The sequence below is a fragment of the Astyanax mexicanus genome, chromosome 4, assembly GCF_023375975.1.
Source record: "Astyanax mexicanus isolate ESR-SI-001 chromosome 4, AstMex3_surface, whole genome shotgun sequence".
NCBI lineage: Eukaryota > Metazoa > Chordata > Actinopteri > Characiformes > Acestrorhamphidae > Astyanax > Astyanax mexicanus.
This window is the reverse complement of record NC_064411.1, coordinates 31,692,705-31,718,257: the sequence shown is the minus strand read 5'-3', so window position 1 is coordinate 31,718,257 and position 25,553 is coordinate 31,692,705. Positions and strand designations below refer to the sequence as shown.

Genomic DNA, 25,553 nt, shown 5'->3' with positions numbered 1-25,553 from the left:
TGTGGTAAATGACAGGGTTTCATGTAGTTGTTTACATGCTTGCTCTGTTTTAATGTCTCTAGTTTTTAAAGCTGAAATAGCAGCTGACACTTTGGCCCAGTGTTAAGTTCTGCAGACATTCTTCACAGTTTGTTTTGTGTGCGAGTGTGTGTGTGTGAGAGAGAAAGAGAAAGAGAGAGAGAAAGGTGCTGGTGCTTTGGGGTGAGGGGTTGAAACTGCTTTTATTGCCATGTGTGAGTTGTTTTGTGGTTTTGACTTGTCTTTGAAAAGTTCAGGCAGCTGAGTCAATGTTAGTCCATGACTATAGATAACATAGCATTCTAAAATATTGGCTGATAATGGAAAAAGCACTTTCTGGATTAAAGTAAAAAAAATATAATAACATTGTGCTTCAATGGTACAGAGATATAAAAAAATGGGCACCCCAAATAATTTTCATGATTTTCCTTTATAAATCATTTGTTGTTCAGTTCAGCAATTCCAGTCAAATATATCATATAGCAGATCAACACAGTGATATTTAAAAACTAAAATTAATTTAATAGGATTTACAGAAAGTGTGCAATAATCTTTAAAATCTTTAAAATTTGGCACATAAAGTTGGGCACCCCAACAGAAAAATTACATCAGTATTTAGTAGATCCTCCTTTTGCAGAAACTACAGCCTCTAAACGCTTCCTATAGCTTCCAATGAGACACTGGCCCCTGGTTGAAGGTATTTAGGATCATTCTTCTTTACAAAACATCTCCAGTTCAGTCAGGTGTGATGGTCTCTGCATGAATGCTTTAGTAGATTTTGAGCAGTGTTTAGTGTTTAGGGTCATTGTCTTGTTGAAATATCCAGCCCTGGCTCAACTTCAACTTGCTCACTGAATCATAAACATTGTTCTCAAGTATCTGCTGATATTGATTGGAATCTATGCGAACCTCAACTTTGACAAGATTCCCAGTACCTGTTTTGTCATTGTTTGTTCTTTAAAATGAATTAAGATGGAAAAAACACATTTTGCTCTTTTTTCATTGCATTAATCTATCTTTAATAGATAAAAGTGTCAGAAAACACAGAAGTAAAGATATTTTTCATGAGATGAGTTTGAGATTAGCACATTTAGTTTGTGGTTTGATGTGAAATTGTGGTTGACTGTACAGAAAATGACAGACATAAAATGTTCTATACAGTGGTGGTGATAAGAACAAGGTGTCACTGTTACACCGTTACATAAATGCAGCTGATTTATGTACAAACCAAGTCCAGCAGTGGACCTACATTTACCTTCTGAGTTTTATATTTGGGTCAGTATCAATATAAAAAGTCAAACAAACACTGTGTAACAATATATATTTTTAAGATTTTACTCTCAATAAACATATTATTACAATATATTGTATATTGCAATATTGATCTTCACTTATAATATTTTTTTTTTTAATTTTATACAGTTTTCTATTCTCTGTGGACCAAAAAGGCCATAAATCAGCTTAAAATGTTAGTTTTTATTTTTGTAAAGAAAAGTTTTGCACCTTTTGTTAACCTCTCAAATGCGCTTCTGGAAGAATGATCAAAAATCCCCATGAACACACCCCTAAACCTTGTGGAAAACCTTCCCAGAAGGATTGAAGCTGTTATAGCTTATATAGTAGGCTGACATCATATTAAAACCTATGGATTTCAAGTTCATATGCGTGCAAAGGCAGACGAGCAAATACTTTTGGCAATATAGTGCAATTAAAGTGCCTTTGTATTCCTATAATTTCAAACTTAGGTCAAATATGTCTGATAATATCTCTTTTGGTTTTTTTTGCCTCAAGTATTATAGGCACATTTTTAAAGCTTTTAAACTCCAGTTATGAACATTTTAGATTCAGTGCTTTGACTGTAACTGTAATATTTTTTTGAGAATTGAATCCTTCTATTTTCTCCCAAAATAAAAGGAATATCCTGGCTAAATAATAGTTATTATTATTTATTTTTTTAGTTTTTAGCCGTTTAGCTCCAATCACCCTATTTATTTTGGACTCACTTGTGGCCTCCCTCTTCATTTTCTGTGGGTAGGCTCTTTATTAGACATTTATAGTAACAAAGAAGAACTACTTTAGTTCTGTACTTAAGTACTTAAATTCTGTACCTGTCTCTACTGGAGTATTATTTGACATGAGCGTTCACGCTGTGAAGATGCTTGTGCAGGTCAAGTTGTGTTATTTATCGATATATGTTTCTTATCACCAGTGAGCCTGCACGGACCCACAGTTTCACGTTTTTATGATTTATGATTTTTCAGTTCATCTTTTTCTTGCATGCTTTAAACCTGATTGTCTGAAGGATACAAAAGTTTAAATAGCAAATAATAATAGTATAATAATAATAAAATAATACAAATAATAATAATGCAATAATAAGTCATTAAAATATAGTTAGTTAGTTTATCCGAATATCCTGTTGGAAGCATATTTCTAAAAGATGGCTTATTTTTGTATTTTTATGTTCAAATGTACACTAGGGTAGCACAAACCGAAAAGGTAGCACAACTCGACAGGACACCGGCTCTCTCCAAGCTGCTTGTCCCAAACTTCCTTTAGGTTTTTTTTTTTATTTATTAATCACAAAACACAAACATGTTAACACATTAAAAGTATAGTAGCACAGTTCTACATCCGGGGAATCCTGCATTTATTTTCTGCAATTTTTTTTACTTTTTTAACCTTTAATTCAGGGAGGTGTGCGAGGTTAGGCGCTGTCATTTAAACTAGTGGATATTGTGATGGCTCCCTCGCTGCCTTGGAATTTACGATTTAGAAGTGTACCTCCCCGCCCCCCAGCTTTTGTTTCAAGATAGGTGCTATGTTCACATTACAGGCCACATTGCTCAAATCCAATTTTTTGTTCAGATGTTTGTTCAGTGCACATTGATATGTGTATAAAGGTCACCTTTTTCACCAACAACAAAACATTTTATATATGGCAGACGACTCATAGCTTTATAAAGGTGAAATGGATGCGTTTGTTAGCAGCTCATATGTGGAGCATCTCTTGCTGGAGTGGAGAGTAAACAGCTGGTCTGCTCAGGTCGAGGAGGTGAAAAAAGGCCAGGCGGTTTGCTTTTGCTGTTTTTGCAGATATAGCTGCACAGCTGCACCAAGAGATGTGTGGGTACAAGAGAGAAGCACATAGAGCATTTGACTGTTCACAATTATGAGCATGTCACTGGATACATATGCGATTTAGGACCACATATAAAAGTGGCTTAGATCTGATTTGATAAAGTCGAATTAGGCACATTCACACAGCCATGAAAAAATCAGATCTGAGCCACACTGAGCAAAAAATCTGGTATTGTGAACGTACCATAAGACCAGACCACAAATTGCTGCTGTAGATACACTGCCAAAACAAGTGTGTAGTGAACATCTTCAAAAGCACTTTTACAAAATGAGCAGTCAGTTTCAATATCAAACTTATTCAAATGATTTATATTTTAAGAAAAATTGTTCACTGGGTAAATGTTAGGTATTAATTTCAGCCTAATTTCTCTCACTTTGTTGGATGGTAAATATTTTAAAGGTAAAGATCACACATGATATTACATAAGGAATTGTAGCAATCAAACTTCCTTTAGGTAATTTAGATCTTTTCTTCAGTGCCAGTTTACTGTCCAATCACAGCGAGTCTTGGCGGAAAACAGGTGTGATTAAAAAACAGGCATGTCACATGACTCAGCTGAGCGCACATGACCTGAGGAGGCGGAGACTGGAGGGACGGACAGATGGATGGATAGACAGATAGATGGATGTGTGTGTGTGACCGCGTCTCAATAACACTACTGGACTCTACAGCCGGACCCAGCTGACCCTCAGCGGACAGGGCTCCAGTCATGTTCAGCGGCGGCGGGCGGCGGGCGGCGGCGGTACCGGCGGGGAGCAGCGGCAGCAGCAGCGCTGGAGGCGGCGGTAACGGAGCTCCTACACCTCCAGTGTTTTACTGTGGCTGATCTTATGGTGGTTTCTCAGCGCTGTACCGCAGCTTTCAGCGGCTCATTAAACAGCGGGGCTCGAGCACAACAACACCACAACCTGCACAACACCCGTCACATGAGCGTGGGGTATTTTCTAGGAGTCAAAATGGTGGGACAGATTTGTACGGGCGCGCGCGCGCGTGAGTGAGTGTGTAAGAGTGTGTGTGTAAGGGAGTGTGAGTATAGGTGTGTATTGGTGTGTGTGTGCGCGAGTGCAAACACGAACTTGCCTTTTGTGTTTTTATCCCCAAATCACCGTTTTGGTTACCCTGTTGCTAGGAGACCCCATCGCCAGCAGTGCCTGCACGAACCGCGTGAACGTGGGCGATGCACGCTCGTGCACGCGCTCCCAGAATTAACGAGTGACTGTAGTTAGCTATTTAATGCATGAGAGAATGAATGAGTGCATCAGATATAATTAAATGCATTTTATGTAATGAAAATGATGCATATTCTTTCTTTTTTTCCCCATTTTCTCCCAATTTACAAGGCCAATTACCCAACCCACTCATTAGGACTCCCCCTATCACTAGTGTGATGCCCCAAACCCCAGGAGGGTGAAGGCTAGCATATGCCTCCTCTGATACATGTGAAATCAGACGCCACCTCTTTTCGAACCGCTGGTGATGCTGATGCAGCATTGTCGAGTAGCATCACAGCACACTCGGATGAAAGCGCATCCATGCAGTTTCGATACATCAGCTCACAGGCACCTTGTGCTGAGCGACATCACCCTTTGGAGTGATGTGGGGAGAGATCACCATCTACCCACCCAGAGAAAGCAAGGTCAATTGTGCACTCTCTTAGGGCTCCTGTAGCCGATGGCAAGCTACATGACCAGGATTTAAACCAGCGATCTTCTGGTTATAGTGGCAGTGCCTTAGTCCACTGGATCACTCAGTGCCTGAAAATGATGCATATTCTAAGTGTGAATGACACAGGTCAAGGTAAACTCAAATCTGACTTAAACATTTTTAATTAATGTAATTTAATGGTTAGGATGGAAACAAAGTAACTAATTTAGATTGCATGCATGTGGGACCCCATGTGGGGCCATCAGGTTTTGACCACAGGTTCCATGTTGTACCCACCTATGGTCAGAGCAGTCAGTGTTGGGACCCACAGGAGGTGTTTAAGCATGGTTTACTGCCGCTGTGCAAATCTCTCTGTTGATGATTCATGATGTGACGTTTTGACGGTTCCACTCAAACTGTTGGAAATGAGGGCTGGTTGTTTGAAAAGCACAATGGTTCTTATAAGCCTGAATGGAACTGGTTCAAGAACCGGAGTTCTTTTGGTGGAAAAGCACTAAATGTGATATTAAGGTTGGCTGTAACAGTGGGGCCCAATTTGGAGGTCCAGCTGTGTAGAGTACATACCCACTAACAGCCTAGGCCTACCTGGAACCCATCTTACCCACATTCTACCCACGTGAGCCCCACATGTTGGCTGGGTTGGTGTGAAATGTTTTGTTCCATAGAAACTTACCTCATGCCAAAGTGATGGTTAGCATGCACGTCCCTGCACTGTGCTTCATGGTTGTGGTGTTGTTCTCGAGTCCTGCTGTTTAATAAGCTGCTGAGGTCTGCTGTCAGTATAATACAATGTTTGTGTAAAAGTAGTATCAATACATACAGTATATTGCTAAACGTATTCGCTCACCCATCCAAACCAGTGAACTCAAGTTCTTATTATTTCTATGGCCACAGGTGTATAAAACCAAGCATCTAGGCATGCTTCTACAAATGTTTGTGAAAGAATGGGTCGCTCTCAGGAGCTCAGTGTATACCGAGCTTTTATGTATGCCACCTGTTCAGCAAGTCCACTCATGAAATGTCATTTTCCTACTAAATATTCCACAGTGAACTGTCAGTGGTATTATAACAATGTGAAAGTGACTGTGAAAAACAACACGCTCATTGTTGAGCACACAGTGCAGAGTCAATCGCTACAAGACCTCCAAACTTTATATTAGCTCATGAACAGAGTGTAGAGAGCTTCGGTGAATGGGGTTCCATGGCTCACCAGCTGCATCCATCCCTTACATCACCAAGTGCAATGCAAAGCATCAGATACAGTGGTGTAAAGCGTGCCGCCACTGGACTCTAGAGCAGTGAAGACATTCTAGTGAAAGAGACTCTTAATGCTTTATCTTACCAAGAGTTTTTGGACAAAACAACCAGACTGAGAAACAGTTTCATTCGAGATGCTGTAAGACTCTTAAATTCCACCTAGCCAACACACTGCACTGACACTTTACGACGACAATTACGTACTTAAAACAACACTGACACTTTAACATGTTACTGCTATTCACTCACACTCATCCATGCTGCTGTAGCAAAACTTGCACTCTGGTTTTTATGTTGCTGCTATTTTCCTACCTCCCTATTCTCCTTTTTATATTCTATGTATTTATCTTGTTATCTATTTTATTCCCATTTGACATTTTATTCTATTTTATTTTATTTTATCTTACAAACAATTGCTCTTTTTTTTGGCTGGAACTGGACCGTGAAATTACAATTTTGTTCCACCTCATGTACCACATGTGATGCGAATGACAATTGAGTCTCCTTGAATCTTTAAAACATTAGCCATTAGTTAATATGTTAGCCCCAGTGTAAAACATTAGCCATGCTTTACTATGACAGCACCAGTCTAAAACCTTAGCCGTACTTTAGTATGTAAGCCCCAGTCTAAAACATTAGTTATTTGTTAATATTAGTTCATGTTAGCCACAGTGTAATACATTAGCCATGCTTTAGTATGTTAACCCCAGTGTAAAATATAAGTCATTAGTTAATATTAGTTAATATGTTAGCCTCAGTGTAAACCATTAGCCATTAGTTAATATATTAGCCCCAGTCTTAAACATTAGTTAATATTAGTTAATATGTTAGCCTCAGTGTAAACCATTAGCTATTAGTTAATCTGTTAGCCCCAGTCTAAAACATTAGCCATTAGTTAATATTAGTTAATATGTTAGCCTCAGTGTAAACCACTAGCCATTAGTTAATGTGTTAGCCTTAGTGTAAACTATTAGCCATTAATTAATATGTTAGCCCCAGTCTAAAACATTAGCCATGCTTTATTATGTTAGCCCAGTCTAAAACATTAGCCATTAGGTAATATTAGTTAATATGTTAGGCTCAGTGTAAACCATTAGCCATTAGTTAATGTGTTAGCCCCAGTCTAAAACATTAGCCATGCTTTATTATGTTAGCCCAGTCTAAACCATTAGCCATTAGTTAATATTAGTTAATATGTTAATCTCAATACAAACCATTAGCCATTAGTTAATGTTAGCCCCAGTCTAAACCATTAGCCATTAGTAAATATTGGTTACTATGTTAGCCCTAGGGTAAATTACTATTCATATTTAGCTTAGTTAGCTCAGGGTTAAAGTACTAGTAAAGTAAAGTTAATATACCAACCCTGACTTAATACACTAGCAGTGAGCTAACATGCTGGCTATACAACAACAAATGAGTAATCAGATATAATCATAATAATAATAATATTATATTATATAATAAAGTAGTGTATATAATATATATAACAGTAGATATAATATAATAGTATATATAAAAATAACAATAGTATATTTATGTTTTTTTTTTTCTTTCTCTCTGCCCTCCTCTGTGTCTGAAGGTCAGTCAGTGATCAGATCGATAGTTGGAAAATGGCTTCAATGCTGAAGGTTGTCAAATGCTCATTAACCTGCTGTCCATCTGCCATCATTTTTGGGGTAAAACACACACACACACACACACACACACACACACACACACTGGGCAGAGTAGAGTGTCTGCTGTGGTTACACCTTGTAGCCTGTTATAAAATGGGCAGACTGTGTTCCAGCCTGAAGCACTGTGTTGTTGTTACATGGCCATCCATTAGGCCCAAGAAAACAGACATTCATATTGTTGACATGTAATATGATCCCTGAGAGATTTGCATCGTAGCCGTTAGCTTCTGAAAGCCCTTTATCTCTGCGGCTGTGTGGGGGTTCCACAAGACCACAAACATACACACACACGCAAAAGATGTAGCTTATACTGAACTGGTTTATTAGCTCATATTTACATACATTCAAAGCAGTAGTATAGTATTCATTCTCAATGTAAATGTTAGCTGGTAAACATTAGGCACTAACGTATCATTTAAAGTGTGTGGGGCAGTGTGATTAAACTCAACACACAGTTACACAGACCATTTTCTAGCAATGTGAGGTAAATATAAAAGGTGTAAGCAAGCAGCACTTGCTTGTTATGAAGCGCTATGAATGTCTACCATAGAAGAAAAAACTAATTATTAGCATACCTCTGTCAGGAAAGGGTTACAGAGCTTATCCTGAAGCTGTGGGACTCCAGTGAACCACAGCATTATCCATTATCTTCAAATGAACTTCCCAGCAGTGGATGGCCCAACAAAATACATTAAGAGCAGCAGGAGGTTAGAATTCATGTACTATTAGAAAGAGATGGGATTTGAATGGTATTAGTGAAAGAAGAGAAAGACACTGCCTACCAACAGAATATACTTGTCTCATGTTTACCACAAACACCCTTATGATCATTCTTATGATCAGTCAAAAGTTAAAAGTTGCTGCTGTAAATCTGACAGCACTCCACTATAACATTATACTGACTGTCAAACATGGTGATGGTTGTGTTATGGTATGTGGATGGTTATAATTACCAGAAGCTTCAGTCCTGGCTTGAGATGCTGTGGCAGAAACTCAAAAGTGCTCCAGTATGGATAATTAAAGCATTTTCTCCACAGGGATGTGACTATTTACCAGTGGTTTCAATTGCTGCCACTAAATGTGGGACAACCAGTTAGAAATATTTGAATGGTCACTTTCACTTTGCAATTTTGCAATGTTATTTAATATAGTTGTTTGCTTCTATATTAATGTTTTAAGCACCAGGCTTTGTCCCATTAATTGTACTTTTTCACATTGAATTTGCAGGTCTTAAAACCTGTTTTTGTTTCTTAATTAATAAAATGATTATTTAAAAACTGTAATGTATTTTTGCACGGGAATCTGAAACCAAGCTTAAACCAGTCTGTCCTCTCTCTCCCTGTAGAGTTCTGCACATGCTCAGTGTGGCCCCTGCAGTGTGTTCTAATCCCAGTAGACTAAAGCTCCTCTTCTGTCCTTCAGGAGCATGCCCTCAGAGCCCCCTCCAAGGTACAAACACCTCCTCTCTACACTTCTTTACACACACACACTGTATACACAAACACACACGGTGACACACCTATTATGAGTGGAATTCTGTGGGACTACTATGAATCTTTCAGTAACTACTATGAATCATTCAGTAACTACTATGAATCATTCAGTAATAACTATGAATCTTTCAGTAACTACTATGAATCATTCAGTAACTACTATGAATCATTCAGTAATAACTATGAATCTTTCAGTTACTACTATGAATCTTTCAGTGACTACTGTTAATCTTCAAGAAACTATTATTAATCATTCAGTAACTACTATGAATCTTTCAGTAACTACTATTAATCATTAAGTAACAACTATGGATCTTTCAGTTACTACTATGAATTGTTCAGTACCTACAATAAATCAGTCAATAACTACAATGAATCATTCAGTAACTACAATGAATCATTCAGTAACTATTGTAAATCATTCAGTAACTACAATTAATTATTCAGTAACTACAATGAATCATTCGGTAACTACTATGAATCATTCAGCAACTACTATGAATTACTCAGTAACTACTGTGAATCATTCAGTAACTACTGTGAATCATTCAGCAACTACTATTAATTACTCAGTAACTGCTATGACTCATTCAGTTGAATCATTCAGTAACCACAATGAATCATTCAGTAACTACTGTGAATTATTCAGTTACTACAATGAATTATTCAGTAACTACTACAAATTATTTAGTGTTATATGTATCATTCAGCAACTACTATGAATTAGTTAGTAACTACTATGAATCATTCAGTAACTACTGTGAATCATTCAGTAACTACAATGAATCATTCAGTAACTACAATTAATCATTCAGTAACTACAATGAATCATTCAGTAACTACTATGAATTACTCAGTAACTACTGTGAATCATTCAGTAACTACTGTGAATCATTCAGCAACTACTATTAATTAGTCAGTAACTGCTATGAATCATTGAGTTACTACTGGGAATCATTCAGTAACCAAAATGAATCATTCAGTAACTACTGTGAATTATTCAGTAACTACAATGAATCATTCAGTAACTTCTGTGAATCATTCAGTAACTAGTGTAAATTATTCAGTAACTACTATGAATCATTTAGTAACTACAATAATATATACACTTTTACTATGAATCATTCAGTAACTACTGTGAATCATTCAGTAACTACAATGAATCATTCAGTAACTTCTGTGAATCATTCAGTAACTAGTGTAAATTATTCGGTAACTACTATGAATCATTTAGTAACTACAATAATATATACACTTTTACTATGAATCATTCAGTAACTACTGTGAATCATTCAGTAACTACAATGAATCATTTAGTAAGTACTATGACTAATTGAATATATAATATAAATAATTTTGTAACTACAATTATTATTCAGTAACTACAATGAATTATTCAGTATATAATATGAATCATTTAGTAACTACAGTTCATTATTTAGTAACTACAATTAATTATTCTGTATATAATATGAATTATTCAGTAGCTACTATGAATCCTTCAGTAGCTACTATGAATCCTTCAGTTGCTACTATGAATCATTCAGTAACTAGTATGCTTCACTTACTATGTTTACTGTAATTGTTTACTGTCAACTGTAAATCATGCAGTTGAAATATTCAGTATTTATTATAAACTATTTAAAAACTATTTTTCCATACATATTTTGAATTAGTCAGTATTTACTATGACTATACAATTTCTATTATGAATTATTCAGTATTCAATATGAATTAATCTGCACCTAATTGGTAACAGTTACGTTACTCTGCTACTTTTATTATGGTTTTTGAGGTTTGTGGTGGTGTGAACTACGGTGTACATGTATATGTATCAGTGAGTTAGCAATGGGCTGCAGTGTGTGACTGTGTGTGTGCGTGAGTGGGAGAGGGTCAGACAGAGACGGTTTGTCCTCAGGGGGTTTTGGAGCTGCAGTAATAAATCTGCAGTGATCTGGCACGCCTCTGCTGCTGCTGCAGTAACACAGGCTAAAGCAGGGTGTGATTTATCAACTGGATATCCACATTAAATTCCTTGTTTTTTAAATTGCTTGTCACCATCAACCCGTTGGCGTGGCCAAATAGAATTGAGCAGTAATTTCTATTTATCCGTGTGTATGTCAGCCCCCAGACCATGCTGACGGGTCAGAGGCTGTGCCAGTCCAAATCTCACCAGCATTCCGTCCTGGCGGCCCTGAACCAGCAGCGGATGGACGGCCTGCTGTGTGATGTGACGCTGGTGGCCGGAGAGCAGAAGTTTCACGCCCACAGAGCCGTGCTTGCAGCCTGCAGCGACTACTTCAGGGTAAGGGGTCAAGTTTTCCTCTTGTGGGTTAAGAAATGTTTACTACTTTTTTGATTTCTGAAGAAACAGTGAATGAGTAGGTGTCCCAAAACGTTTGTCCATGTAGTGTTGCTGCTTTAAACAGCAAGCAACAATCAGCTATAAGTCAAACAGATAATTAATAGTTATAGATTAACAGTTTAAAATTTCATAATGTCTGATTGATTGAGACTCTCTATAGACCACAAACATGCACCTGTTTGCACCAGTCATGGGCTGGAGTGGTATGGTGCTCCATCCAGTATTTTTGGGATGATTTGGGGAATCTTGAGTGAGGTATGATGATGATTATCCAATATCCTGACCTCACTAATGCTCTTGTATCTGAATGCAACCAAATCCTTACAGCAATGCTCCAAAACAGCCAAAAGAGTAGAAACAAATCCCTGGACAGTAAAGAATTTAAATTAAACTTCTTAAGGGAATTTTATTCCGTCTTTGGTCATTTGGCCTTTTGTACGAATGCCAAAGCTTTTCAGATTGTGTAGCAGCTAAGGTTTCGGCTGAACCAGCCCGTTTGCTAGCGTTTTCATGGACTCTGCCCTTGCCGGTGTTGTGTTATTAAACCTGGCAACCTCAGGGGTTGGGAATGTGTGTTGTGGTCTTACTGCACAGTTCTAGTTATAAATTACTGGCTTTAGCTCTGCTAACAAGAGATGACAGTGCTTTAACTTTCCATGTTTTCTTATCATCTGATGACACATCCTGATCATTTTATTATTTACTACTGAAAATATAATCCTGGATAGTCCTTTCATAACCTCAAGTTGTCCACAAAAGCACCGGTGTCCCAACCTCTTTTATCTTTGTAGTGTATCTGCTTCCGTACAGCATACAGCATAGCTCCAACATAGTCAAAACACAGCGATATCTGCAATCTATGTAAATCCTCATATCAGCCACACACTGCTGCCCTGTTAATTTGACCCCTTATGCCTGTGTCTAGTAGGTAAATACATGCAAAGCAGTACAAAATTATGAAAATGGGGGAAAAGGCCAGGAATCACCAGTGGTTCTGAGAAGTTTAGAAGCTCTGTGTTTTAATGAAACACTTAAAGTAATACTTCTCAGAATGTAAAAAAAGTTTAGTTAGATCATGCAGTGTGGAATTATTTTGCAGAAGAGCATGAATACTTAATATACATTTTTTCCAATTTTCAAAAACACAATTTTGTGAACTAGACAGATTTTATCAAAATAATTAATACAATTCACAAAACCACACGCCCATCTACTGCTAAATTAAGCACTGCAATCAAACCTACATACAGCATTATCAGAATCTAATTTTAGCACTCAATAACACCTACTTCATATTACCAAATTTCCCTTTAACCAACTATTAACAAACTGTTGGAAATAATGAAAAGCACTCTTGTCTTTAGTAAACTTTGACATAATAACAGGGTTCCTACGGGTCCTTAAAAAGTCTTAAAATGTCTAAAATTAAAATCTTGATAATTAAGGTCTTAAATTGTCTTAAAATTTCTGTAAATTTGCTGTAGGTATTACATTTTTAGATGGCGCGTTTAATGCCAGTGGGAAAGCACATGCTACTCTAATATTAGCGGCGAGTTACTGGGGAGAAAACTAAGGTTAGCGGAGAGCTAGCTAACATTAGCGGTGAGCTAGCGAACATGCTAACATGTTCTGCATCACAAAGAAACAAAATTTAAAGGAAATTGATAACAAAGGGGAAACGTTGATATTTAATTTATTAACTGTACAATAATTTATTTTCTACTTATGAAGTTATGACTACATTTTTTATGACTACATTTTGGGCCTTATTATAATTATATATTATATAATTATATATTTTTAAAAGGTCTTAAAAAAGCATTAAATTTGACTTTTAAAATGGAGCAAGAACTCTGAATAATAAATAATGAAGTAGTATTAAAAAGATTAAAATAAAATCATAAATAATAGAAAGTTCTTCAGATTGTTCACATGCACAGACATATTTGCAGATACACACACGTCAAACACACCTGCTGTAATTTGTCACCAAACGAGTGTAACATATTTACAGAGGGGGCCATTGCAGTTAATTCATTGTCCGCTGTGTGTCATAATAAAAGTCATCAGTTCAGCTTGTAACTTACACTTGTAAACCAAAAACAATAAAGAAAATCACTTTTATTTTATTTTGACTTTATTAAGTAAACTTTTGATCAAAATATGGTCAAATATTTAAATTATTTTAATAATTACATTTAATTGTAAGTGTTTTAAGCAGGGCTGACAATATAGATTATTACTACAGTGCAACACATTTCAACTACTAATGTAAAAATGTCTTTAAGACATGTTAAGGCATGTGTGATTATTTTTCCTTAAAATTCTTTGTAATTTAAAGGAATAAAGGTGCATCAAACTATATAAAATTGGTCTTGGGTCATGGAGTATAATCCATAAGATATTGAGATATTAAGATGTTCAGTTTGAAGCCCTTAAAACACGTGCACTTTTACTTTTTATTTTTATTATATTTATCTTGAGAGATTTAAGTTTAAATGTAAGATCAGTAAAGCACTTTAAATACCAACACATTTCCTGTATATTACCTCTCTTCTAGAATTGTGCAGAACTTTTATGCTGATCAGACCTGTAAAACTGTGGTGTTTAAGGCAATGTAGTCAAAAATTTAGGTGCACCTAACATTTGTGCTGGTGAGAAAATGTTTGCCCATTATAAAACAAAACAGTTATAAAACAATTATTTGTTACACAAAGATGTAAATATCAGATTGGATTGGTATCAGCTGATACTTAACATTAACAGACTTAGATTGGATCAGGGGTAAAATAATCTAATCAGGACATTGTGGGTATAGCCAGAGGTCTAATCAGAGTGTTTCCCAATCAGATGCTGGGCTGTGTGTGTGCTAGTATGATTCATCTTGTTTTGTTCCTGACTGTAGATCACTGTGTGTGTGTGTGTGTGTGTGTGTGTGTGTGTGTGTGTGTGTGTGAGATGCCCTGCTGTGTTACACTAATCAATGCCTTTGATCAGCAAACTCCCGCTGGAACCCAGTGGGTCAGTCTGCCCTCTACATTTGATCTGTCTGTGTGCAAGTAGAGCATGCTGTACATACTGTATATACAGTGGCTTGCAAAAGTATTCATACCCCTTGAACTTTTTTTCCCCACTTTGTCACCTCACAGCCCCAAACTTAAGATTAAGATTTTAAGTGATAGACCAACACAACATAGCACATACTTGTGAAGTGTAATGAAAACGATACATTGTTTTCAAAAATTGAATCAAATAAAAATCTGAAAAAAGTGAGCTGTGCGAAATTATTCAGCTCCCTCTATATCAATACCTAGTAGAGCCACCTTTCAGTTGCAAGTCTTTGCAAAACAACCCACACTGGATGGAGAGCATCTCTGAACAACAGAACTTTAACTGAGCCATTCTAACACATGAATATTCTTTGATCTAAACCATTCCACTGTAGCTCTGGATGTATGTTTAGGGTCATTGTCTAGCTGGAAGGTGAATCTCCTTCCCAGTCTCAAGTCTTTTGCAGCTTCCAACAGGTTTTCTTCCAGGATTGCCCTGTATTTAACTCCATCCATATTGCCATCAACTCTGACCAGCCCCCCTGTCCCTGCTAAAAAAATGTGTGGTCAAGGTGGTGAGCAGTGTTATCTTTCTGCAACACATGGCGGTTTGCATTTAGGCCAAAAAGTTCAATTTGGTCTCATCTGACCACAGCATCTTCTTCCACATGTTTGCAGTGTTCTTACATGGCTTGTGGCAAACTGCAAATGTAAGTTCTAATGTCTTTCTTTCGACAATAGTTTTCTTCTTTCCATTTGTGGAATACACGACTTATAGTGGTCTTGTGAACAGATTCTTCCACCTGAGCTGTGGATTTCTGCAGCTCCTCCAGAGTGACCATGGACTTGTTTGTCCCCTTGGCAGTAGTAGTTGCTTTACCCTTCTGGAAACACTTCTGCTGTTGGGACATTGCCGTGAGGATGATTTGATAGCATTCAGCACAGCGAGAAAGAGCATTAGTAAGGGGAAAAACTGATGTTTGATGATTAATTCTGCCAGCATTTCATACCAGAGGCATTGGATGGAGCTCCAATCACCCACATCTGCTCCAGAGCATCCTGTTCTAATGGCAGTGCTTTTCTGTGGAGATTATGTGGAGAAATGTTGGGTTTCAGTAATGGGTGTCTGCGTATTTTGACACCTTTAATAGGCTTGCTAATGTAGTTTTCCATGATGTATGACTCACTGTTATCTAAAAGCGTGGATGATGTACTATTGTAGTGTGGCTGTTCTGATTTGTGTGTGTGTGTGTGTTTTGTTTTTTAGGCCATGTTCAGTCTGTGTATGGCTGAGAGTGAGGCTGATGAGGTTACTCTGCAGGGTGTGTCTGGTGTCGGACTAAAACATGCACTGGACTTCGCCTACACAGGCCAGGTAAGGCCAACCCACACACACATACACACACACTCACATACACACATACTCACACACCCTCTTTAATCAAATCTGCTCCTCACACTCTAATCGAACCAGCTCTGCTCAGCCAGTCTAATCAAATCAGTGGATCACAGTCATTTACTACAGTCAATAACACTCGCCCATTCATCATGTGTAATCACTAGGGGTGTCACGATCTCGATATTTTATCGAAATCGAATCAAAATGAGGTCACGATCTCGAGTATCGAAGTCAAAAAGAGGATCGACGATCCCTCCCGCGCGCGCTACGCAAATAGCGCAGCGCGCTACGCAAATGGCGCGGCACCAACACAGCGCATCCTATTCATTTAAATAGAGAGCCGCTGCATGAGCGCAGCCCCGCCCTCAGTTCTGCTGTGTGAGAGACAGCTGCCTTTCAACCACGGAGGAGAAACTGAAAACGGATTTATAGAAATATAGACAGGGCTCTCAAGTTTTGAGTGTCGGCGGGAGTGTGATCACTGTTTTTTATCTGTCCAACGGGGGAGGGGGGGCGGGGGTTGGGCGCGCAGGTTTTGTATCTGTATCTAACGGAGGGGTGGGTGCGCGCAGGTGAGAGCGTGTGAACTCGCTGAAATGCGTGTGTCAGTGTGACTTGAGAACACTGACTATAGATCACAGTGAGGTGGATTAAAAATCTTAAACTTATAATTGACTACACCTGTTGCTTTCCATTGAATTAAAAAAACATCTTTCTCTCAGATAAAGTAAACACAAGCGTGTTTCTGACTAAAATAAAAGCTTTTCAGGAGAGATATAAGTTATGTGTAAATATTTATAAGACAATACCCACATCACTTATCTAACCAGCCTGTACTGATTTCTGCCCCCCAATAATGCTTTCAATAACCTCTTGTAACCCCTGGGAGCCAGGGGTTACACTCTAATAGCCTTTAATAGTCTTCAGTAGCCTTTAAAAGACTTACCTGGCGGCCGTGGTGTGTCCACTAAACTCCGTAGTTATAAACATCCTGAGGTTAGCAGCGCGCTAACTGACCTGTTTCTAATGTAATCCGAGCAGTGCCTCCGTGTCGGCTGTTCTAACCTGCTGCTGTTAGCTGCTTGGGCTGAAAGATGAACTGTAGTGAGCTGTATTATCCGGTTAGTGGGGTTAAAACCTTTATTTGTTTACAGAAACAGTAAAAACGGACTGGCTGAGCTCTGTAGCCCGTGGCTGGGCTGTACTGAAGTAGTGACTGAGTGAAGAGAGCGGGGCTTGTGCTGCTGCTGCTAGTGGTTGGATGAAGAACTGCAGCTTCATGTAATGAGCAGTTTCACCAGCCATCCACACACAGCTCTGATAAACTGCTTGTTTTAATAGTGCACACTGTTGCTACCAAAAAAAAGTCACTAGATGGCATTACCATATATATCTTAATAAATAATAATAATAATATTTATAATAATAATAATAATAAATATATTATTTAAATTTTATGAGGCATAAAATAATAACAAGAAAAAAAAACAAGAAAATCGAGAATCGAATCGAATCGTGACCCTCAAATCGAAAATGAAATCGAATCGAGGATTTAGAGAATCGTGACACCCCTAGTAATCACGCTCTGTACAGATGACAGGAAATTTAAAGTGATAGTTCAGCAGCCCAAAAATCATATTTACACAATTTTCCCATCATCCTGATTCTAGTAAATCAGCCAAGTCGTGTTCGGTTCTGTGTCAGATTTATTTCTGTACTTTTACACTGGAGCTATGAGGTTAATGTACATAGCAAGACGTTTAGGTTTGTACATTGTATATATCAGCACTGGAACTATGGGGCTAATGTAGTTAGCATGTTTTGAAAGCTTAAATCCCACAAATTGTTGGTGTGGAGAAATGGATAACACCACTGCATGCCAGTGAGCTACCACATCATGTGGGAGACTGGGGTTCAATTCCTAATCTGGATGACCATACTACTCTACACCAATAAGAGTCCATGGGTGAGACTCCTGACACTACATTGACCCAACTCTGTAATGGGAATAACTTGGATAAGAGCATCAGCTAAATGCCATAAATGTGAAAAAAGAGCACTTGAGCTAATATTCTCATAGGTTGGAGGAAAGCGCAGCGACTCGGTTCTGATACATCAGCTCACAGACGCCCTGTGCTGTGGACATCACCCTAGGAGTGATGTGGTGAGAGAGCGTCATCTACCCACCCAGAGGGAGCAGGGCCAATTTTGCTCCCACTGAGCGCCGGCAAAGCTGCATGAGCGGGGGTTTGACTTGCGACCTCCTTCTTATAGTGGACCGCTGGACCTCTGGGCGCCTTAAGCTATATTCTTTTGGCATAATAAACCAAAAGTCAACAAACAATATGTAATTGTTGGTTTGACCTCATGGACCATTAGACTCTTTTCTCTTAGTTTTTTGTTGCAGTATAATAGTTTGAAAACTAATGTAAAAAAATTGCCAATTTTTTCATATCACCAAGAATATTGTTATCATAAATATACCCTAAAAATATTGTGATACTATTTATGACCTCTAGTAACCCCTAATAATAGGTCATGATTTATGAAGCTTACCCCTGAGGAAAGCCAATGTAAATGATTGTTTGGACCATGTGCCAAATGCTACACTCCTCAGACCGCATGTGCATAACTTGTTAGCCACATTAGCCTTCTATCTCCCGTACAAAACCATCCTTTATGTTTTCTAAAACTAATGCAAATTGACTACTATTGATTAGTGTAACTCTCAACCAATCACCTTTTAGCAACAGTCATCTAAGTCATTTGTTGTAATGAGTTGCATGTATAATATCACAGCTGGAACAGTAGTAACAATATTGCAGAACAGAAATGTGAGGTTTCAGGTAATCTCAGCTTTCTGATATGATTATGGTTTGGTATGTGTATGTGCGTTTTTGGTGCAGTCTTGGGAGGGTAGGTTAGTAACTATGATTAATCACATTTCCCCTGGAGATGTGTGGAGTGTTATTTAGGCCAGCACATTCTGAGGAAGATCTAGGCTTCTTCTGACATACATCATCTTCCCCCCACATCCATCAGTGCTTTAATAAACTCAACACAGTCAGGAAATCAGGTTGGCTCTAGCTTGAAGGTAGAGGATGGTGCAGCGCTTTTATTCATAAAGAAACGGACTGTGATAAAGTACTACTACTGTTTATGTAGAGAAAAAGGGCCTTTAGTTGCTTAGAAGTTACTTTGGGGTTCTTTATCATCTTGTGGACTATTACACTCCTTGCTCTGGGCATGATCTTTGTTAGTGGATCACTCCTGGGTTCTGAAAATGTTCTCTTCATTTGTACACAGTCTGTCTGGCTGTGGATTGGTGGAGTCCAAACTGTTTACAGAAGGTTTAATTGCTGTTTTCTGTCTGATGAGCATCAACATCAACTTCTGAGCTTCTCAGAAATCTCCTTTGTTCGTGCTGTGATACACCTCCACAGACATTTGTTGTGAAGATAAGAATTAGATCAGATTTGATAGATGCCTGTTCCTCAAATAAAACACAGCTGTTTTTGTCATCTCATGGATTGAAATCTAATTTTTAGCATTTCTCTCTTACAAATATGTAATATACAATTCATCAATTCATTTTCAAACACAGCTAATATTTGGGTCTCACTTATCATTTAGTTTTTAGGTTTGAGATCACATTTATGCAGAAATAAATTGGTTCACAAATGGTCAAGGACCACTGAATGTGACATGCATTCTCTGTGTGTGCTGCACCCAGCATATCGCATTTGGGTATATTTGGATGCAGTCAACAGGAGGCACAGTTGTGCACTCATTTCAAAATAGTTTAAAGGAGAAATCCGGTGTAAAATGGAATTGTTGTGAAATAGGTTGTTGTGAAACATGATATTAAATATTAACTTTTGTCAAATAGCCCATCTCCATTCACCCCCAGCATTTTGAAATACAGCACTTTTAACTGCTGCTCCCAACAGGCTTACAATGCTAGAGATAGGGGCATAGTGTTCCCAGAATAGAATAGAATTAACAAGCGTAAAGTAGCTCCAAACTTCATTGGTAGAGTTCAGAGAGTTCTGACATTTAAAACGAGACACTGAGAACTTTAAAAATATTAAAAAACACTGTTTATACACATGGGACAAACGAATAGGTAGGCTAGAGAAACAGATAACATTATTATATTTATGCGAAAATGCATAAATATTATAGGGATCTTTTCGGCAACAGCTTGAATTCATGAATTTCCACAGAATTAATTTAGCAGGCTGTTCCCCTATCTTACCTATTAATTTGTGCTCGTCAGTAGACTTATCGTGACGTAATTTCAAGATGGCAGCTCCCAAAGAACTATCTGAATGTACCGTTTGTATTAACAGTCTTTTAAAAGTTCTCAGTGCCTTGTTGTAAATGTCAGGGTCCTTAGAATTCTACCAGTGAAGTGTTGAGCTACTTTGAACTTGTTAATGGTGTAAAAATGAGTGATTTCTTTGCATAGAGAATGCCCCTATCGCTAGCATTGTAAGCCTGTTGGGAGTATCTGCTAAAAGCTCTGTATTTTGGAATACTGAGGGTAAGTGAAGGTGGGTTTTTCAACAAAAGTTTGTACTCGTTATCATGTTTCACTACACCCCAAGTTCAATTCACACTGGATTTCTCCTTTAAACTGTTGGTTTAACATCTGTTACACCTCAGCTCATATCTCTCTTTCTCTCTTTCTGTAGATAGTGTTGGATCCAGGAGTTATTCAGGATGTTTTATCTGCTGGGAGTCATCTGCAGCTTCTGGAGCTCCTCACACTCTGCTCACAATACCTGATACAGGTACACACACAGCACTGGCGAAATGAGAAGGAAATTTTGTATTGGTGTATTGGTACATTATTTGTATTTGGTGTATAAAGGAGAACTGAAGAGATCTTGGGAGTTTATTAAAGTTGCTGCCAGTAGATGGCAGTGTGGCTCCATGCATCTTGCATCCACCTGCTGGTACCTACTCAAAAACGTACATGTATTTATGTTGTTTTGAAAATAAATGTAGGAAAATATATACTGACATGTCAAAAGTACTATCACAGGGGGCAGGGCCTGACTTTTAGCAATCTCGATGCCTTCAAGTCGCTTACTTTAAAATGTTTGTTTTTGTTTTGGAATTAAATTTGTGCAGATATGTATGACTTCATTATTTAAATATGTTTATTTATCTACACTGACTGGCCAAAAAAAAGGAAAAGGTCACACACTGTAATATTTAGTTGGATCACCTTTAGTTTTGATTAAGGAACGCATTCGCTGTGGCATTGTTTTGATAAGCTTCTTCAATGTCACAAGATTTATTTTAATCCTGTCTTGCAAGATCTTGCAGCATTGATGATGGTAGAGTCTGACCACTGCACAAAGTCTTCTTCCTTCACAATTCCAGCACCATGAATCCTGACATTGTTATCTTGGAATATGATCGTGCTATCAGGGAAGAAAAAATCCATTGAATAATCTGGTGTACATTCAGTATATTCAGGTAGTCAGCTGATCTCATTCTTTCAGCACATACTGTTACTGAACCTAGACCTGCAGACCAACTGCAGCATCAAACCCAAATCATTTCCTTTTTTGGCCAGGCAGTGTATAAAGTTGGTGAATGTTTGTGTGTGTAGGAGCTGAGCAGTGTGAATTATCTGGAGCTGTACCGATTGGCTGACTTATTTCACCTGCCCGTGCTGGAGGAGGCTGTGATTGGTTACCTGGTGCAGCACCTGGCGGAGCTGGAGGAGGCGGAGCTTCTACTGCTGCCACTCTGTCTCCTGCGGGAAGTTCTAAAGAGTGACCAGCTCACATCCGTCACAGAGGAGGAGATATGGCAGGTCTGTGTGTGTGTGTGAGTGTGTGTGTGAGTGTGTGTGTGTCACCTTAAACGTGGATTTAAGGCCAGGATTTTTGTCAATTGTCTGCCTGACATTACACCACTAAACTTTGAGGATTTGTATTCAGGCATTACATTAACATTAAATTTCATGTTTGATAAGTTTAATTGTAATTGTAATAAAAAATATATAAAAAATAGTTAAGTAAATGCTAATGTCAAAATATAATAAATGAAATCATTAAAATTGGCTCTTTTCTGAACTTCATTTTAAAATCGATATTTTCCTGAATACAAATCAAACAGTTCATGTCCTCCAAACCTTTAGTTTCATTATGTTTGTCTAGTTTTTCGTCTGTTTTTTAACATGCAGAATTTGGATGGATTCTTGTTACTGATCTGAAATTATTAAGTGGAGTAGAGAGAAAACAGGCAGCTTCTCCAAATATCCTGTAGGAGATATCTAAATAAGTTATTTTACCTCAGAAAAAAAGGGTTTTGTATCACCTACACCTGTAGCCTGTATAGAGGACAAGGCATGTTAAGGGGTTAAGGGAACAATCTGTAATAAATACAAGCGAGTGTTTGAATTGGATACAGTAGTCCAACTTCCAAACATGTCCCAATCTCCTTAGATGTGAAGCTCACACAGGTTGATAGATTGATACACACGATGAGTCTTAGTCGACCTGTAGATAATCATAATATATATTTATATATCTAACATAGTAGAGACAGGCATTTTGGACACTTTTCAACCTAAAAATATAAATATATATGTGTGTGTGTTTTAGTGTCCAAAATGTCTCTACTATGCTAGTGGTGGTCAATTTGCCAGCTATAGTAAGCAACCTTACTGAAGCTCAGTGATTACCTGTACCACTGTTTGCTGCTGTTGTCTATACCTGTCAACTCTGTTTGTGGAAATGGGACTGGGGAACCCACAACCCACACAGATTATTGTGACTTTAATAGTTAATCTGATGATTCATCCAAATCATTTCAATAATAACACATTTTTGTTGTTAATATATTTCCACTGAATAAATTATATATAAATAACATTTTATAGCATTACTGTGTCCTGCCTTTGCTAAGTGTTTGTGTGTGTGTCTGCATGTGCCTGTTCCTTTCCCCCCAGTTACGCTCCCAACCCATGGATAATTCCCCCCACCCGCTGATAAAAACCTCTCCGCCTCTGATGGCCTCTCGTTCTGACCTCTCCACCATCCAGCTTCAGCCTCATCACTGCCTGATTACACCCAGCTACACACACTCCCTCTCTGGCACCCACACACACACTCCGGGTTAATTCAGCCATCAGAGGGCAGCATGATGGGCAGCTCATGCATGTGTGTGTGTGCGCGAATCAGACCTGCCCTGATATACTGCACCTGTCAATCATCATCACACCCTCGTGCTCTGGAAATCACATTTTCTGCCTCTTTGTTTTTTTCCTTCTTCTTCTTTCACTGCGTGTGTGTGTCTGTGTGTGTGTATGTGTCAGTGTGTGTGTGTCAGAGGGTAATTTATTCTGCCCTGAGGAAGCTCTCTAATCCATCACAACCTTCAGTCAAATCTCCCTCTCTCTCTCTCTCTGTTAGTTGCTGGTGCGCTGGTTGGAGCACGGCTGTCGGCTTCATCACTCAGAGGAGCTCTTGCAGCACGTCCGTTTCGGCCTGATGGACCTGTCCACCCTGCAGCGCGTGTCCTGCAGCCTGCCCCTGCTGCGCACCTGCCCCACCGCCACCGCCCTGCTGGAGGAGGCGCTAGATTACCACAGCTGCGTCTTCGCCCAGCCGCTGCACCAGACTTCGCGGACCACCCCCCGCTACCGGTCGCTCACGCTCTACATCACCGGCGGCCGCAAACGCGAGGTCAGCCGCGTCCGAGAGCTGCGCTTTTTTAACCCTGCCCCTCAGGAAAACCTAAGACAGGTGGGGGGTGGAGCCAACTGGAGTGAACTTGCACCCATGCCGACAGGGCGGAGCCACCACTGCGCAGCAGTAATGGGTAACTTTCTGTTCGTGGCAGGCGGTGAGGTGGAACACGCGAGTGGACGCACATGTGCCGTACGGAGCATGTGCCGCTACGATCCGCGGGCCAACTGCTGGACAGATGTGGCATCGATGAAGGCTTGTCGTGAGCACTTCGTGCTAGCCGCCCTGGGGCAGTACCTGTACGCGGTTGGGGGCAGGAATGAACTGAGGCAGGTTTTGCCCAGTGTGGAGCGCTACTGCCCCCGCAGGAACAAGTGGAGCTACGTCCAGCCGTTTGACCGGTCACTGTCTTGCCATGCCGGGTGTGTGGCAGATGATCTTCTGTGGATATCTGGTACGGTCATGGTTCAATTTGAAAACGAGTCACATTGACAAAAAAATCGTCAGCTATTCCCCATTTGCTTACTGATGCTTATATCAAGATGTTTTTTTACCAATAATTTGATTACTTCCACAAGACAAGGGAAGGGAAAGGTGTTTTGAGGGTGACGTGTATATGATGAAATATTTTAAATCAGGGAAATCCCAGTTAGATCAGCTGAATTTTTCAGAAAGTTTTCAGCCAAAAACATTTCTCATACTTTGTTTTCATCTCTGTGTTTTAGCAATTGCCTGTTGGTCATTAATAGATAATATTTTTATTCTTAGCCCATAGCAGTGAAGGTCTTAATCATAGTCTATTCACTAGACATTCAGAAGTTTTCTCGCTACTCCTCTGCAACAACTACTTCATTTAAAAAATTGTCTCACTAGGAGCTTATTCATTCAGGCCTGATCCAGAAGGTTTGTACCTCTGGACAGAAGGCTTGGAAAAAAACTGCACACAGTGCATTTTGGTGCCTCCGTTGTGTTAGATAATGTGAGAGTAACATTAAATTAAGCTGTAAACATGTAATTAATCCGCAAATCGCAAAGGGAACAGAACCAATGCAGGCGCTGTCAATGTTTCAGGCTGATTCTGAACAGGCTAAGCAAATGTAAACTCACAGTGTGACGTCAGCATTTTCAGACAGTTTCGTTTTCCACACCCTCATTTCTCTGCTGAAAGCAGTTTTTAAAAATGTCCACCTTGTCAGGCGTTTTCGAAAAGCTACCTTTTCAGTGACCGAAACACAATTTTTGTGTGGACGGAAGTCCAAAACGAAGACAAAAAACTTGACGGGGCCCAAGTCAAATGTGTTTTTGCCTTCTGTGCTCTGTTGAAAGGTCTAGAATCTCCATAACACAGAATTTCGCGCTTTCTTTATCTTTTCTCCCTGTCTCCTTTTGCTCATTTTCGGGGGAAGCTATAACTGGCAGTTGTTTGTGAACATTCATCTTCAGTTTCCCAGATAGGGATTAAGTCTAGTATTGGACTACACAGCATTTTGAATGGGAATGTTCTTTTAAAATAAAAATATAGTGCATGACTTTGCCTAACCCCTGTCTGGAAAGCTGCACAAAATATATTTATTTTCTACATTGTACATTAATATTAAAGACATGAAAACATTTAAGGGACACATATAGAATTACATAGTAAACAAAAAAGTGTTTGACCTCTACAATTCCCTAATCTAAACCTGATCAACTGAGATGGTGATTTGGGACAAGCTGGAGCTTCACAGCGTAAAGAAAAAGTAGCAGCTATTGTTCAGCACCTCCAGGAACTCC

General features: G+C 38.8%; 1 protein-coding gene across 2 annotated transcripts in view; it reads left to right on the top strand.

The window, feature by feature from the left end:
- The first annotated feature begins 3,718 nt into the window (after positions 1-3,718).
- The window catches only part of klhl32 (kelch-like family member 32), a 28,990-nt gene continuing 7,155 nt past the window's right edge, over positions 3,719-25,553 (top strand). Inside the window, exons 1-8 of one of the 2 annotated variants that reach the window (XM_049478496.1) lie at positions 3,719-3,945; positions 7,665-7,761; positions 9,107-9,210; positions 11,379-11,559; positions 15,937-16,044; positions 20,766-20,864; positions 21,695-21,901; positions 23,505-24,234. In XM_049478496.1, the coding sequence (XP_049334453.1) occupies positions 9,188-9,210; positions 11,379-11,559; positions 15,937-16,044; positions 20,766-20,864; positions 21,695-21,901; positions 23,505-24,234 (1,348 nt within the window). In that variant the 5' untranslated portion in view covers positions 3,719-3,945; positions 7,665-7,761; positions 9,107-9,187. The remainder of the gene's footprint in view (positions 3,946-7,664; positions 7,762-9,106; positions 9,211-11,378; positions 11,560-15,936; positions 16,045-20,765; positions 20,865-21,694; positions 21,902-23,504; positions 24,235-25,553) is intronic. The other variant, XM_049478497.1, reaches the window with a different exon arrangement.